Genomic DNA, 17,126 nt, shown 5'->3' with positions numbered 1-17,126 from the left:
TTTAATAATTCGTAAGCATAAATTCGTAAAAAAAATATCTCACCAATGACGTTGTATATTTGTTTTTTCTACAGAATGTAATACAACTCAATGAATTGTAGTGTTGGTAATAAATGTAATTTTGTTCACCCCTCCTCTGTAAAGGAGTATCTGAGGCCAGGAACATCCGCTACAGCCGCTTCCGTTAGCTAGTTGTTAGGTTAGTTGGCAGAGGTGGGAAGATGGCGGTTTACGTTGGTTGCCCCGTGAGGTTTATTCACTCTGAAAAAATATATGTTGAACTTACACTCGATGAAGCGAAATTTCTCAGTTTCATTTTTTTGATCAGAAGGATCTAACTTAAAATCAGAGAGTGGCTTGTCTGATAAACGCTGTATCACAGCGTTTTAGTCAATAGCATCGCGATTGTCCGGCGCATGTAAATAAACATCGATTGTTGAATCAGCCTCTCTGGGGTTCGTTCGGTCTAATAATAATAAAAAACCTACGTTTCAGTGCGTAACAATAACTGAGAAACACTGTCAGGTAAACACTGACATAGCGTGTTGTAATGCCATACAACAACATTAATTGTATATTTAAAAAAAAAAAAAAGTTTAAATGCAAATACACCCCTTCACATATAATCTAGTATAATACAGTTAGTATGAAATAGCATAACATAAGTTCGTAACAGAACACAACATCGACATAAGTTTTATTTTTGATTTAAAGATATGAACAAGTATCTGCCCTCCATAACTGCAGTATTTCACAGTGCTGGTTTGTCTGACAAAGATACCTTGAGGTAAAAGTATATGGTAGAAGAGTGACACTAGCGAACTGCAGTTCATTAACACGTAGCTAATGTAGTCTGGTGTTGAGCATTAACACTTAATGGTCTTAAAAACAAAGGAAGCCCAGAAACAATCATTCAATCTGAAATAAGTAAAGCTAACTGCATACTTAGTGTTTTTTTTACTTTTAAATTTGGTCTCAAAACTACTCAGTTACTGATCCCAAAGTGGAGAAATATTAAATTTAAATTTGCTTTTAGATTCAACTCGACAAAAAGAGATCTCAAACAGCTTTTTATTACATTTTTCAATCAATAACAGTACAATTTAGTACAGTATCTATCTTGCATCCAGCTCACCATGTAACACCAACAGACTGAAATGAAATACAAAAAGTGAAAAGGTACATAAGGGTGCAGAGCTCTATAATATTAATGGAAAGAGAAAAGGGAATCCATCTCAGTTGAATTGCATTTTCACTTGTGGCCACACACGAATACATCACATTTATTGTACATCATCGCAGAAAAAAGAAAAGTGAAAATATGTCTCAACTTTAACAAAAGTGCTTCTGTATACAGTGAAATGTTGTCATTCAGATGCTCCGATTTTCAATTTAAGACCAAGAAAAAAAAATGTACAAAAGTTTTAGTATGGACAGTATGTGAGGACGTTTTTGTTCCATTGAATGTGAAGATTTGAAGGAGAGAAAAGGACTTGTCAAGGATAGAATTCTCACAATGATTGTTATAATTATTACAAAAATTGGCATCAATAGAACTGGTAAGCATAATTTACACTAAGTATGCAATCAATATTAAGTCTTCCTCCATTCTTGCTCACTCTGGTGCATAGCGTTACCAGTATTAGTACAATGATGTATGCAGAGTTGGAGCCAAAAAAAATTGGCTTCTATTAAGATCAATCAATAGGTTACTCTCCTTTGAGAAACAAACCAAAAAAAAGAAAAAAACAAAAAAAAAATCTAGGATTTTGCACCATTGAAAGCAAGTCTACAGCATGCACATCTAAATTAACTCATGGCAGACAAAATTAAATGTCTTAACTTAAAACATCAGACCATTATTTTCAGACATTGATTTGTACATTTCATTCACAGAGTTGCAACTGCAGTCCCAAGCAAAGGAAGTGTCTATTTAGTCAGGTGAGGTGTTTTACTCAAAGTGGATACTAAACACAATCCCCCATCCATATAATAAAATCCAGCCATGCCCCGATTATCTCAGCACCTACCTTGCTACCCCACCCCGTCCCACCCAAAGTCAAAGGCATGTACAAGAATTAAGGGGGTTAACTGTATAAGTTACTCGTAATAACTCCTTTTGTACTGGAATGAGCATTCATAACTTATAGCATGTGCTTGGTTAGTTAACATAGTATTAGTTGAGAGGCAAAGCTTCTTCATGTGCAAAAGGCTGTGATGAAACAAAAACAGCTAGTATATAAATACATCATGGACATTTTGAAAGCTGCTCGTGTAATATGATCCAAGCTTTTACTTGCATTACTTGCTGCATGTTTTCTCTCATCTGTCTTATATGATTTAACTGGATTAGAAAGACAAGCTGTAATTCAAACATATCTAAAACCACTAAAGAAATATGACAAAAAGAAAAGCCATCAAGAATAACAAACCATCAGAATAGAATTCTTTAAAAAAAGAAAAAAAAAAAGAAAAAAAAAGTTAAATAATTTGTACAATTACACTCCAACATTTGCTTTCAAGACGCACACATTTGCATGGGATGATAGTGTTGTTTTCTCTTTCAAGGTAACATAAAATGGTCCAAGAAGGAATGCACAAGTTTCTGATTTGATACCACAGGAGATCCTTTCTTAACTAGGTGATAAACAATTGTGCTCTTCTTTGTGTAGGAAAGGCATTGGTTTCCCTTCGTTTTTGTGGTGTCCAAGTCAGTTTAAACAGTGTTGAAGAAGATGCTGTGAACATTCTGAAGTTGTAATGGTCTTCCAGTCAACTTTGGAGTTAAATGAACATCTGGGAAACAAAGACAAATGAAATTTAGAATTTAACTAATCTAACCTGATCTACAATTTTAGCTCATTAACCTTCCGCCAAGTGTCATTTCAAGACCGAGTGGGCAGAGATCTAACAAAAGCTATCGCACAGACTGCCGGAGGCTGCTTGTGTTCATTAAACGTACACCTACAACCTGAGCAGAGCAAGCTCACCTGTGGGGCAGCCTGTCAAATCTATGACATCAATTTTATTTTTCCTAAGAATTCAGCGTCATGAAAAAATGTCAATATGTTAACCCTCAAGTCACTGTTAAAACCATAAATGTCTACAGCAGCAACAATCTTCGTCTTTCTTAAAAGTACAGTTATGTGTTAAGTTTGAGATCACTGTAAGTGGTTGAACTGTCTACTTGAGGTGCACTAATTGGTCAGATGCTCCTCCACCAGTTGGGTTTGTTTCTCCATGCAGCATGTCTTATATGAAACAAAATTAAGCCTAAACAAATGCCAGAAACCATCGCAGTTTACTGAAAACGTAGGGGGCAAGAATGTTTTGTTGATCACGCAAGTCAAAGGGAATGTCAAGATCCGTTGAAGCTAATGGGTGTCTCAAATATGCAGCCCAGCAAAAGACTAACAGAGACAATTCACTGAACCCACGCATCAACTTCCACTCCAGCCAAACAAAAGATGAGGCTTCAACAAACGTGCAACTACAGGTTTAGGACTAGGACTTTACAGGGAATAGCTTTAGGTACAAACGTAAGAAAATGTGAAACAATTAAAAAAAAAAAGAAAAAAACAAAAAAAACAAAACAAAACAAAACAGAAAACCTTCAGGCTTCAATTCCAGATCTTCAGAAAACTGTCCCAGGATCCCGTTGCAACTGCCATGCCATCATCAGTAACTCCCAGGCAGCTAACACGGTTGTCATGTCCAGCCAACACACCTGGAAAAATACAAGCCTAATTTAGTAAATTGTGTTTTTCACGCAGGAAGCATTACTGCTAGTTGAGATCATACTTCAACTACATACCAGCACGGTCGGCTTTTAGTGTGTCCCACACGTTACAGTTGAAGTCATCATATCCGGCCAGAAGAAGACGGCCACTCTTTGAGAATGCAACGGAGGTGATGCCACAGATGATATTGTCGTGAGAGTAGATCATTAATTCCTGATCAGCGCGCAGATCAAACAGCCGGCAGGTGGCATCATCGGAGCCCGTGGCAAAGGCATTGCCATTAGGGAAGAACTACAAATCCAAAATGAGAACTCATTAATGCACAACAGAGGAATATGTGAAAAAACAAAAAGTCTATCTATATGAACAGCCATTAAAATAAAAATTTTAACACATATCCAAAAAAAAAAATGCTGCAGTAGAGTTTAAAACACTTACACAGATGGCATTGATGTCAGATTCATGGCCGGTGAATGTCTGTCTGCACATGCCCTCTCGAACATCCCAGAGTTTAGCGGAGGCATCACAAGCACCGGAGACGAATAACCGTGAATCAGGGGCCAAGGACAGGCTCATGACATCACCTGTGTGTCCAGCAAACGTGGTTGTCTGCTGGCCAGTCTCAATGTCCCAAAGTGCACTATGAAATAAAATACACAATTAAGATACCATTTGGTATTTGTACAACAGCCTAGTTTTTACATAAAAAAAATCTAACTTGATAACACAGTACAGCGACTCAATGTAGGCAATCCTTTCACTTACCAAGTGGTATCTCCAGAGCTTGTAACAATCTGGTTGTCATCAAGAAAGCGACAACAGGATAGGTATCCTGACATTCAAAGAATCGATAGAGGAGTTATTAATAGATGATTATAGATGTACAACAATCAGTAGAGGAAAAAAACTAGCAGTGTATATTCAACTCCCATGTTTGCACAAATACACATCATCAGAATGCTCTCAGATTTCTGACCAGTCTGGAAATTACGGACATCGATATTAACTGATTTCAAAGTACCTCCTTGTGTCTAATTCAACAAGTGTTGCCTGAGTAGTTCTGTATTTCCTAAGTCCATGTTACTTTTAGCTGCTGGGAATTTCAGAGGTTAAAGCACGCAGAATTAGATTCTAGTTTTATAATCCATTTTAGTTGACAATTAAGTGATAACCTGAACCAATCTCCTGTAATTTGCTTTCACTGTAATGCTTCATACACTGTTGACAGATGGAAAAAATGAGGAGCAGATCGTATACCTGTATGTCCAGCGAGCTCGCGGCTCACGCGTACATTCCCCTCACGTGTTTTCAGGTTGTAAATGGAGCAGATGTTGTCTAAGCCACCACAGGCCACGTAGTTTCCGGAAGGTGCATATGCGCAAGTCATGACCCAGGAAGATCGAAGTGGAATGGCATGAACCTACAACAAGAATGACCACACACACGCAAATGTGTTGGTTTAATTTAAAGTCAATTTTTGTCAAAGAAAAATAAAGAAAAAAAATTAAATATATCTTGTACGTGTCTGCTAAGTAAAAAAAAAAAAGGATTCAGACATATTTTTTTAGACAGTAAAGGTTTCTAAAAAGTAAAAAAGTCATTCATTAGCAAATATGCAAGATGAGTTTTGACAGCCTATTTTAGCACTATGGAACTCCTTTAATACCAGGATGCCATTATAAGATGATAATGCACAATATGGTAGCCTCACCTGTGGGTGTTAGTCTTATCAATTTGAAACTCAAACTAAACAGTCATATATCAGTAACTAAGCTGCCACGTCCTGGCACTCAGACACAGCATAATGTTAATTTAACAAAGGCAGTGTTTCTAATATGAGCCTCTAGAGGAATTAAAGTATCCCATGTTTAAGTCTGACCTAAATCTGACCTGCAATCTACTCAGTAGGTCTAGAGATACACTGGAGGAATGACCCTTTAATCTTTTAAATCCCTGTTGGATTTATTTCCCGCTGAATCTCGCTCAATGTAAATGTTTTTCAGTGTCACGACAAAAGCTTCAACACACTAGACCTTTACAGACAATAATTCTCCCTTTGAAATATTCTTTCAGTGGTCAAGGGCCAAATTGCCTATTATGCACACAAACTACTCACCAGTTCCTCCCATCCCACTAACTGCACACCAGATGCATCAGCCCCAAAGCAAGAGCCTCTCTCTCAGCTGATCTGCAACCCTTCTGAGCTATTCCAAATGAATGCAGTATGGGCATACTTAGTTTCCCCTCCCTCAAAATTCTGGTATAATGTTACTATTACCTATTCCACAAGAATAGGTGCTTGGCGCAAAATACAGAGCTGCAGGATAATATGAAAAAAGCTGCTTCAAAGTTTAAAAACGTAACAGCTATTACTTTATTTGCATGTAGACGGCAACACTGACACGCCTTCATCTGACTAAAGTGCCACTGTTATTACTTTGTTTTCCAATGAGTTGACACAGATCCATTCCATTACTTCATTAATCACTGTCAAAAAAACATAACTTACCTTATTTGTGGTATAGCTGTCCCAAATGATGAGTTTGCCATCTTGAGAGGCACTGACCAAGAGCCTACACAAATGACAACAGCGATATAAAAACCACCACAACTGGAGTTGTCACACAAGATCTATTTTTACCTAAAATTATAAGACAAAAACTGAGGAGAAGAGACTGCAGGAAAAAGATGTCTCCTGATATATATTAACTGCATCAATGTAATAACTCTCACACTATGTTACAATGTCTAATTTTTGCACTATGCTCAACATTTGACATGAAGTGAGAACAGGATGCAACAACATAAAATGTCCCTATGTACAGTACCATAAGTCAGAAACTCTGACAGTGAGCCTACCTGGAATCTGTTCCCCAATGCATGGCATAGATTTTAGCCAAGTGACCCCGCAGCGTTCGTCTTGTACGCATCTGGATTCGGCCGACGGGGTCGATATTAGCTGTGATCTGCAAAACAATAAGTACTCTGGTTAATTTCAGACCAAATACCTTTCAGGCTAATAGAAATATCAGAGTGTGATATGTTACCTGTGACAGTGTGGCATCTGCGCATGCTTTCCTGGCATCCTGAAAAGAGCAAGTCCAATCTTTAGGGAAGGATCTCTTCATATCACATCCATCTGTTGTACATGTTTACCTTGGACTAATTTTTAGTGATAATTGATGGTATGGCATATAAAAGAAGAGTTCTAAAACATGTTTGTTACTCACTCTGATCTGATTCTTAAGCTGCTCTGCCTCTTGGCGTAACTGGTCCAGTTCACTCATTTTATTCTACTTTTGCTTTTTACTCCAGCTACCGGTGAACTTGTTGATCTAAAAAGGAATAAAGAGATGCACTTTAATCAGTCATACAAATCTTCCTCCTGTTCAATTCAAGGTAATATTTTCTAAAGTAAGTAAAGAGTGCTCAGTGAGCCTAGCTCAGACGAAATCAAATCTCTGAAAAGCAGAATGGTAGAAGAGGACATTTGGCAAGCTCACTGTCAGTTATCAACTTTTCAATCAACTGAATTGCTTACCTATAATTATATGTTATGTACAGTTCATGGTTCAACCTTACTTCCCCACCTCAATGTCGCCAACATAATCCTGACACACAATTTAGATTGAGAGGACAAATCCTGTTAAGGCATGACTTTCCAGTGATCCGAAAAGCAGTCATTATCCTGTTGACCTCAATCCCTGGGATACTAAGAAATTTAGTGATCAATAAGCCACTTATATTAATACAGAGCCTCAAGGCACTCTCAAAGTTCATCTAATAAAATGTATTTTAAAAACTCATGGCACAATCCAAATAGTATGCTCCAAATATAATCATCATATCTTGAACTACACCAAGTCTCATTTATCAATTTGAATTGAGTTTATCAATGGATGCATTTTTTCAAGGTATTTGAGGAGGTTTTTTTTTTTTGGGGGGGGGGGGGGGGGGGGGGGGGAATACCTCAATGGCGCCTCCTGTGCAAGACAACTGTATTATGTAGTAGTATTTTAAGTATAAAGACAATCACTGGACAAAACTACCTTAATCCAATCTAAAGGCAAAATTTGGAATAAGACTGCAAATGAATCCAGTATTTCATTTTTGGTTACACTGCTGAGGATTTTATATCCACCAATTTCTGCAGCATACTGTCACATACGCAATCCAACTGTTAAATGACACATGCATAGTCCAAGTCTACTTATTTGAAACAATGAAAAGCAGTTTACAACATGACTGCAAGCAACAGTTGTGAGCATCTTAATTAATACACTGCCTGTTAATTCATCTGCTGCTTTTATCCAAAGCAACTTGCAATAGTTGGATTATTAGTTTGTGAAATAGTCACTGATCAATAATCAACTGCAGTTATCCTGCAAAGTGGATACCCCTGTGCTCAGCTCCATGAAATTAATTATTTAAGTGTGTCAAACAGGACATTTGGAAACAAAATTTATCCTGCAAAGTGGATACCCTTGTGCTCAGCTCCATGAAATTAATTATTTAAGCACGTCAAACAGAGCATTTGGAAACAAAATTTTAAAAATATTCTCAATGTGTGTATGAGCATTTAAAGTGGTACAGATTCTCTTTTTTTGTTGTACAAAATCAAACAGGTCATACTGAAAACTGGCTAGCAAACAAGAAAAGCCACAACTCTGAGCAACATCAGTTAAGATTTTCTACACATTCAGGGTTATGGTACAAGTTAACTTCTAAAAAATGATGTTCAAAAGGCAACTTTGCAGAGATATTTTACTTGAGATTGCGATATTTAAACACAGAAACATCAATTTTGATGAATTCCCCCTTTGTACGGTGGAAAAATACATATAACAGATGTTTGCATAACACATGAAATAGCTCATAGTGTAACATTACAATGAAGGAGGGAAAAAAATCATTAGCACATCTGATGAACTCTGACTAGAGACTGCTAAAATCTAATTCAGATTTAACACAGAATGTGAATAGCAATGCACTGTTCAGTTTTCCCAGTTACCTTACCTGGTGTATTTCAGTCAGTAGGCCTATGCCACTGGAGGTTTCAGGACAAGACTGAAAATCTTCTCTACCTGACCATGTTATCCTTTAGCTCCTCTGGTTGGTTGACCTTTTTAACACAGGTTATCCTCTTACACTTATTAATCCACAAATAAACGTGTCATGGAATGTAATTATTATGCAGTATCATCGAGGTGACAGCAGAATGCCATCCTCACCTTGAAAATACAGTTGATATTTCAAAGGAATATTCTCAACTTTTCTCAAATTGTACTCATCTTGCAATTGTACTTGTGCTGAATTGTATTTTTACACAATGAAGTTTACCAATGGCCAGTAGTATATGATAAAGATCTTGTGTGTTTTCTGTGTCTGCACTTAGTATAATTAATGTACTAACATGTATTTAGCCATGCACAGTCAAAAAAGCCAACATCTAAAATGTCTTTCATTTGGGTTTGTGTATATGGACATGTTTATAGGTCTGTCTGTGTTTAATAATGCTACCAAAATTGAATTCCAAAGTCATTATTTAGCTTTCAGCTGTGGGTTTGATTAAATAAATCACAGGCTTTTGAATCAACCTGACAGGTTTCTATCACAGCTAAATTGCGAACTCCTTGAGTAGTTATTAATTAGAAAAAACTTTTTAGTGCTATATTAAATTCTAACAACACTTTGTCCTCAGTCAAATAACTACAAGATGCAATTGATTTTCATTCTTGACTATTTTTATACCAACCCCTAAAATTGCAATGTTGGTAAATCAAATAGTGGGATAGCCTTAAGTCATTTTATCGAGATTTAAATATTACACATCAAGAAATGCTATTTCCTATTGACCGCTGTGGATGCTTACAGTTAATGTGTTCCTCTCCCTCATCACTTCTCCTTTCCAAGCGCCTGATCAGGGTCAGCTGACTGCATGATAAACAATGAGCAGTGGCAAACAGCCTGGAGTTGTAGCTCACTAGCTGTTCTTGGGTCCCTTAAGGCCAGTCTGTGCCTCCTACTTTCAAAAGGTGTCTCCTCCATTTCCAGTTATAACTATAAAAAAAAAGGATCTCTCTGTGCAGTGGTATAAATCTCTTCTTTAAGGACAAACCAGCTTATCTGCACTGTTAAATGTTGATAATGCAATGTTTCACAGGTCTAAAGCTGGATCACAGAAAAGGCCATAAACAGCAATATCACTGAGCAACTCTATAATCCTAAAAGCTAAAATCCTCAGTCAATGAGTCTCTAATCCTATCCATGTCCACTAACATAAACAGCTGGCAAAGCCAGCCCAAGCATCAGAAATATGTTTTCCCAATCATAAAAGGATGAGTTTAATCTTAATTCTTTTACACACAACATGCTTAAAGCAAGTGGCTAGATTTTCATGCCGCCAGTGAAATCACAAGCCTAATACAGTCTCTCTCCTCCACTTGTCCAGTTTGACCAGATACTGTACAATTAACGCCACTCTTGCTTTACTAAACCAAGAATTACATACACAACTAGCACACTTCATAGAAATGTAACTGAATAATGATATAATACACAAGCATACAAATCTATAGAATAAGCATACCTAACATGCATATTTTCAAAGTGATGGCTGTGCACAGGTTTCCAACACTGTATGCAGTGTACAGATAGTTGACTTAGTCATTGTGTGCAGTACTGTGATTTGCCTACACCAGTAGAATATTTTGCATAGCATTTGAATGGCTGCCGGATAGCTGTTTTACTCAGTTTGTTATTCTAACAGTTTTGTAAGGTTGGGCCACAGAGGCTCTACACTCATTTCAGGAGAAATTTTGTTGCAATTCAGCAACATAATGTGGCGAAATACTGAGGTTTTATACTGTTAGTATCAGACGAAGTCGAATTGAAATTTTACATTTACTGAACGCTGCACGGTTTGATGATAATACGACTTGCACTGATGGAAATCTGAGAAGATGCAGCTAAACGCCATCTTGCAGACTGCTGTCCGCTAGTTAGCTTGCTAGCAGGCTTGACAGTGTAGGCCTGCAGGCAGGGCAGAGCTACTACTGAAGAAAAGCACTGTACTCAGTCACTTCATTAGCAACAATTTCACTAGCAATTCAACAACGTCCGGTAGAGAAGCTGGTCGATCTAACCGAAGACCAGCTGAATTTCACGACGATAAAGCAAACAGCGAGTAGCTTCTAATGCAAAAAACCTAACCACAGCCACTTAAGGGTAGACTAGGCAGCTCTTCCGCAATTACATGGACTGCTATGTAGTTAGCCTTTAAGCCAACATAGTGGGTAAACCTTCAAACTCGGTGTCTGCTTGGCCTCCAGAAATCCACTTACTTACATACGAACAATCTCGTTAAACCCAACAGTGGACACTTGATTTGATTACGACCAATCAGTATATTTATTTGGTTTAGTAGACATAAGCCTGTAAAAACTGCAAGGTCGGGCGGCAATGGCCTGTTTGACTTCAGCAAGCAAGAAAAGCAATAACAGATGCGGGTGATTTTTCATAAAGCAGATGACCATCTATCATTCATCGCTGTGTTACTGCCAATTAGCTAACTGGTGATAAGTAACTAACGTTACCAACCGAAGTTAAAGGCGTTGCACCGGTGCGGGCGTTTCGTTGCAGGAAGGCAGCAATGTGCTAACTTAGTAGTTCGGCTTGTAAAGAAAAAAAAAAACAGGGTGTTAACGCGGTTACGATAACTCACGTTAGTAGAGTGTAGCTGATCTCTATTTTTACATAAATTGTGTGCAATTTTCAAGTTGACTGATCGTGCTGGCTGCTCTGCTATCGCCACTAATCAATATTTGCTGGTAATTTGTTTACGGGACGTTTATTGTTTCAGCCCAACCCAGTGTGTCATCATCAACTGACAGCAACATCTTTACATGAAACGTTTCGAGTACAAAGCAACCAGCATTAACTGATATACTGAAAGAGATGACATTATCATCACGGCTGTCTACAGCATATATTTGGCTATTTACTCCCTAGTTCTTTAAGTACTGTATTTTAGGCCAGCAGGCACCTCCGCTGGGCCATCACTGACATTAAGCCTTACTGGCCAACATTAACATTACTTCAACGCCAGCCAGAGGCTTTCGCTAACATTAACAGTGGTTAACCTATTTCAATTGACTGAATGCATGAACCATTACGTGGAGACAAGTTTAATAGTAATCTGCTCATCCACAGCAAATACTGAGTGCCAGGAACCACCACTGCAGACAATGTTGTACCTTTGCTACTTGTATTTGCTTGTGATAAAATAGCCAACTTAACGTTAGCTATCCGCAGCTAACTAAATAGCTAGAAAGCTAGCTATCGCTACCCCACCCCCGGACAGTTCAATTCCGCCACAATTCATCGGCTAATGATATTAACAGTTACTATGAAAGATGTAGAAGCAGCATAATAATCTTTTTATTTCACCTTACCTGATTCAATTTGCGTTTGTTTTTGCGTTTTGGCATTGACTGGAAAACAAAACGGCGAACACCTCCGATCCACGCATCAACGAACACCACAACGCTAGCTTAGTAACTAGCTAGCCAGCTAGCGTTAGTTTTCCGAGGAGCAGCCCTTCCCGAACGCAGGCTACGGCTAGGGAGCTTGACAACCTCAGTCAACCAACCGGAGAGGGGAGGGGGGGGGAATCACACCCACTAGCCTCGTACTGAAGAAACTGCCCAGGCAGACAAAAATGCTAATCTTTAAAGTCACTATACCTCATTCAACAAGACAGCCTACTGTCTTCCTTTTGCCAAGCTTAACATCTGCCCTTTCCGTAGTAACACTCTCGTCCGGCCATCGAACGACGAGATGGGCGCGGTAACCCTGCAGTCAGCGCTGGGAAACCCCACGCTGCAGCAGCGATGGTTAGAAAACGTTCGATTGGTGTTTTATCTAACTACAGCTGGAGATGGCAGCGTTATCAGTCACTTGGAGCAGTATTTAACACTTCTTGGACCTGGACTGAAAGAAAAGAGGGTGTTCGTTTGTGTCCCCCCCTGCATCCATTCTATTTGAAATGAGTCAGTGTTAGTCGGGCCCCAACTTGGCTCCTAAAGTAGGAAGTGGTATCCGTGATTTCAGCAGGGCTCTCTGTAGCTGCCTAATAACAGTAGTGTCAACACTACAGTCTGACTTAGTTAATTAGGAAAGAGTGTGTTATAATATATGTTCATGTGTGTTTCAGGCAGCCTACAGAGGTACATAGACTCAGAAATATGATGTCTGTTCTGATATAATTTCAGATATCCCTTTAACTCTTTCAAAAGCACCTCTCATTGGAGTTCAGAACCAATAATCCTTCTAATAGTCCCTTAGTGGAGCAGTTATAGGAAGCAGTTAATATGTCAATTTCCCTGAAGCATCACTGATCAAAAAGGATCCATCTGTAGCACAGTAAGCTCGTTCTTATTTGTGAAATAATTTGCTGGACAGACATGCAATTGTCTCAACATTAGAAGACAGTTCAGCCACACAAAGCAGTCATCATACACAGACACACTCATTTAAAATTAAATCACAAATAGTGAGAATCACACCTCTAGTCACTTTCTTTACACTTGGTTAACCACTCCTCCTCTGTTGGTTTTAGTTTTCTCAAGCCACCCACCTTTCCCTCCCATCATCCATTCACCCTCCACCCATCCCTCCCCACACCCATTCATCATCTCATCCTTCCATGCATCTCCTCCATCATCCCTCTTTCATCCTTTGTATACCTCTCATTTCTCTATGTTCCTTAAACACTGTCAGGGGCTCAAGGTAGGCTCGGGTGACACAATTTCAGACCGCACCTCCACCACACCCTCCTGTTCATCTGTCCCAGACCAGCCTACCCTCAATCCGTCCATCCGTCCATCCTCAGCATCCAACGCCGTCTCACATCACTAAACCTTGAATCAAATGTTGTGGTGTCTTCCATGCTGTGCTGATATAAAGCTGAGATTTGACATTCATTCCTGACTATGGAAACAGTAGATGACAAAACAACCTTACCTACTAGTTGTACTATATGTAGAGTATAGTAATTTTGAGTTTTCACCCTCTTCTACAATGCTTATCTATAATGTTCATGTGAAATATCTATGTTCATGTGAAATATAAGCAAAAATGGCAATGCCACATCAGTCTGATTAGCAGGATCATCTTTGCTATAGCTTAACATAATTTCTTAGCTTGTCTTTTGCACTTTGTACCTTGGTTACTTTCAGAATAACATTTTAGCTAATTACAACTTTATCAAAGCAGTTATTTTCCAATACAATGCTGTTTACCATTTGTTAGCTGAGATCAATATCGAAATATTCCTCATGAGCATTTAGCAAGTCCATCCGTTAAGTGCCATGAAAGGTCTTGAAGCACACTCTTCTAAGCTCTGGGGAAAGAGCATTAGAGGTGTAGTAATCATGAGGCTAAGACATCCTCTCATTTTACAGTAAGTGTTGTCACAGTGCTTCTCCTCAGCCGAGCTTGAATAACCAGAGAACCGTATCACAAAGGAACAACCCTAGTGGTAGTGGTGTATTTGATGTTGTTATGTTGTAGGATGGTGTTAAATTCAGTGCATTTAACCAATTCCTTGCATGTACTCTGACCTGTACTTGGAGGTGAGGATGGAAGCAGAAGCTTTATCTGTCTAAAGTTCAACCTGAACCAAGTAAGTAATTAAAGTACTAAAGTGGGGTCTGGAATGATTGCCTGGCCATTCACATGAGCTTAAGTTTGCCATTCACATTAGCTAAAGTGTTGGAAGGGAGGTAAAATGGGTGTTTGCCACTCACTCTGATAAGGTTAAGACAAATTAATCATAAAACAAACTTGGAATTACCCTTTGCTGTGGATGGAGTCTGGATTTTAATCACAAATTTAGATAGATTAAGGTTTTATAAAGCAAACCCATGTGCAACCTTTTAAGAGAGGATCACCCTCCAAAATGCATTACAGAAAAGCACGACATTATCCAATATTGCAGTAGTCTGTTTTTACTGCAGGTCACCACGTGAATCACTAGGTGTCAGTGTTTCACTATGTGTGTATGCTTACTGTGTGTATTCATATCTAATGCTTCGCTTTTTATAAAAAGACACTCATAGTTGTGCCGCGCGCGCGCGCGCGCACACACACACACACACACACACACACACACACACACACACACACACACACACACACACACACACACACACACACACACAGCAGAAGTCATAAAAAGAAAAAAAAAAAATCTAAGGCTATAACTAATGTGACTTGAACAGGGGCTTCATTATGTAGCCAGCACTGACATATTGCCTTCTTCTAATTCAAGGAGGAAATCTTTTAAGTTGGTTTTTATATTATGAGAATAGCTTTTATGTCAACTGAGTTTCTCTGAAACATAACTAGCAAATATTAGCTAAATTATATCTGCCATGCTGGAGGATGTAATTTACCATTTTCCCTAATCTTCTCTCTTTGAGCTGAAAGGGGGAAAAACAAATTGAATTTGCATTAATTCTATTTAGGCATTTTGACATCACACATGTATTGCAGAAATTACATTTTTTTGTTTCACAATAACTTGTATTTAATGCTGACTCGGTTCTAGCTGTAAAACATAGCTGTATTTCTAAATCTCCATACTACGTTACAGTCTCAGTCGCATACACATGAAGGTTTTTATCTAAAAACGAAAATCTTGAAGTGCTTGATGATGATATGTTTTGTTTCTTATATAAATTTAAGATAGTGGAAGATGTTCTTTAATGCTAAGATATGACTCAACAATTATTCTTCCTAAAACCAACCTGTTGTGGAAATAAATACCACATGTTTTTCAATGATAAAGTATTTTGAGAAGCTGATATTTGTAGTAAAGGCTGTGTTGTTGTACTTAATTATATCTAATTTCACTGTGCATAAAAATCACATGAGCACTGTTTCCCCAATGTGCAGCATTTATTTATATCTATATAAATAAATCAGTCTTTGTGTACAAACAATAAACAAAAGTTATTGTGCAGTGCACAAATAATGGTGTTTTAATTATTTTTGTGACATTTCATGTAAAAGGATATTTAACTGCAACAGTTTCCTGAGTCTGATGTATCACAAAAGAACCAGGAACCAGGAAACTGAACTCACACTCAAGTAAGAATAACTTGACTGACCAGAGAAGAAAAGCTGTTCCTCCACACTGAATGAGTGCATTTTCGTTAGCTCTTAATTTGATCTATGCACTGCACTGTCAGCTAAATCAGTGACAAGCAATTAATTATTTTGATTAAAATCCAGGTGAAACATATGAAATAAAAAAAATCAGTAAACACAAACATGCCAACCAGTTGGTGTTCACTCAGTGTTAACACTGGTTTGTCACCATGTTCTTTCCGTGTTTGCTTTATATTTACTATTAATTTCCAAGCAAGCACTGATGAATGCAGGCGAACCACTTAATGAGCTAGAGGCAGAGCAGATGATAAAGATGGAGATGGAACCATTGATTGTGACGACATGAATGTATTTTCATGTTTTAAATTACAGACAATAATCATGCTTAAAAAGTTTTATTTGGCTGAAAATACATATAATGTTAATGAAGGTAGTTACACAGTGTACATTTTGACCGTACTGTAATCTGTGATGCTGTTCTGTATGTCCATTTCTTTCTATTCAAGTCAGTCACAATTGCTCAGGTCAAAAAGTCATTACTATTAAATAACAAGAGAAATCCATTCTGATGACGGTGATGCTGATTACTAATAATAATATTATGTATACAGGTGAATGAAAATGATGTTAAACATTATGAATGCATGCAGCCTTCATTAAAAATTATGCGTTCTTTTTGGCTAATGTTTCTGATTGACTTCTGAACTCTTTAACCTGTCAACGATTGTTGTGTATTAAGAAACTGAATGGCAAAAAGTTATGATCCTTATCATGTTATAGGTTTTTATGACAAGGATTGTATATGTTTACATTTGGGGGGTTTATTGAAAAATATTCAATTACACTAGGATTTTACAAAATGTTTCCTTCAATTGAAATAAATTGGATAATAAGATAATAAGGAAATTCTAGGAATATTATGCTATCTACCACTGATTTAATTTGTGGGCACGATGATTGCCTTGCAAATGAGCTGCAGACCTTGTGGATTTTCTGCTGCTGATGTTAACATGTGTAACAGTCATTCTTGTAGTTTTCAACAAATTCCAGATTCTATATAATATACAAATAGAAATGTGTGCTATCACATATCTGTGTAAGTTGTGAATAACTGTACAAATCCTTCACATTAAAGGAAAAAAAAATCTATGTGTGATTTTGTTTTTTTAATCTGCCTGTTTCTTTTAAATTCAGGTCATCGAGGATTAGAGC

The 17,126-nt window shown here is 37.8% G+C and overlaps 2 protein-coding genes across 4 annotated transcripts; one reads left to right on the top strand and one right to left on the bottom strand.

Annotated features, from left to right (window-relative positions):
• Nucleotides 1-1,057: 1,057 nt before the first annotated feature.
• On the bottom strand, nt 1,058-12,652 carry gnb1b (guanine nucleotide binding protein (G protein), beta polypeptide 1b). 3 transcript variants are annotated; one of them, XM_070957722.1, is made up of 11 exons: nt 12,485-12,652; nt 6,971-7,075; nt 6,788-6,826; nt 6,600-6,706; nt 6,250-6,313; nt 4,998-5,160; nt 4,506-4,572; nt 4,179-4,380; nt 3,815-4,031; nt 3,612-3,727; nt 1,058-2,796 (listed from the first exon to the last, which is right to left on the bottom strand). In XM_070957722.1, exons 2-10 carry the CDS (start codon nt 7,025-7,027, stop codon nt 3,621-3,623), a joined length of 1,023 nt encoding a protein of 340 aa, XP_070813823.1. In that variant the 5' UTR covers nt 7,028-7,075; nt 12,485-12,652; the 3' UTR covers nt 1,058-2,796; nt 3,612-3,620. The 3 variants fall into 3 exon arrangements, with proteins under 3 accessions (XP_070813823.1, XP_070813815.1, XP_070813832.1); XM_070957714.1 differs by having other exon boundaries at nt 12,194-12,617; XM_070957731.1 differs by lacking the exon at nt 12,485-12,652 and adding an exon at nt 11,340-11,406.
• On the top strand, nt 10,703-17,123 carry LOC139327710 (calmodulin-like protein 6). Its single transcript, XM_070957636.1, is given in 8 exon segments — nt 10,703-10,740; nt 12,548-12,634; nt 13,521-13,529; nt 15,816-15,893; nt 16,004-16,037; nt 16,168-16,216; nt 16,219-16,262; nt 17,109-17,123. Coding segments are annotated over 8 exon segments (354 nt in total).
• The last annotated feature ends 3 nt before the right edge of the window (nt 17,124-17,126 follow it).

This window comes from Chaetodon trifascialis, chromosome 3, assembly GCF_039877785.1.
Source record: "Chaetodon trifascialis isolate fChaTrf1 chromosome 3, fChaTrf1.hap1, whole genome shotgun sequence".
Lineage (NCBI taxonomy): Eukaryota > Metazoa > Chordata > Actinopteri > Chaetodontiformes > Chaetodontidae > Chaetodon > Chaetodon trifascialis.
Note: the sequence above shows the minus strand (reverse complement) of the source record. Positions and strands in the feature narration are given on the sequence as shown.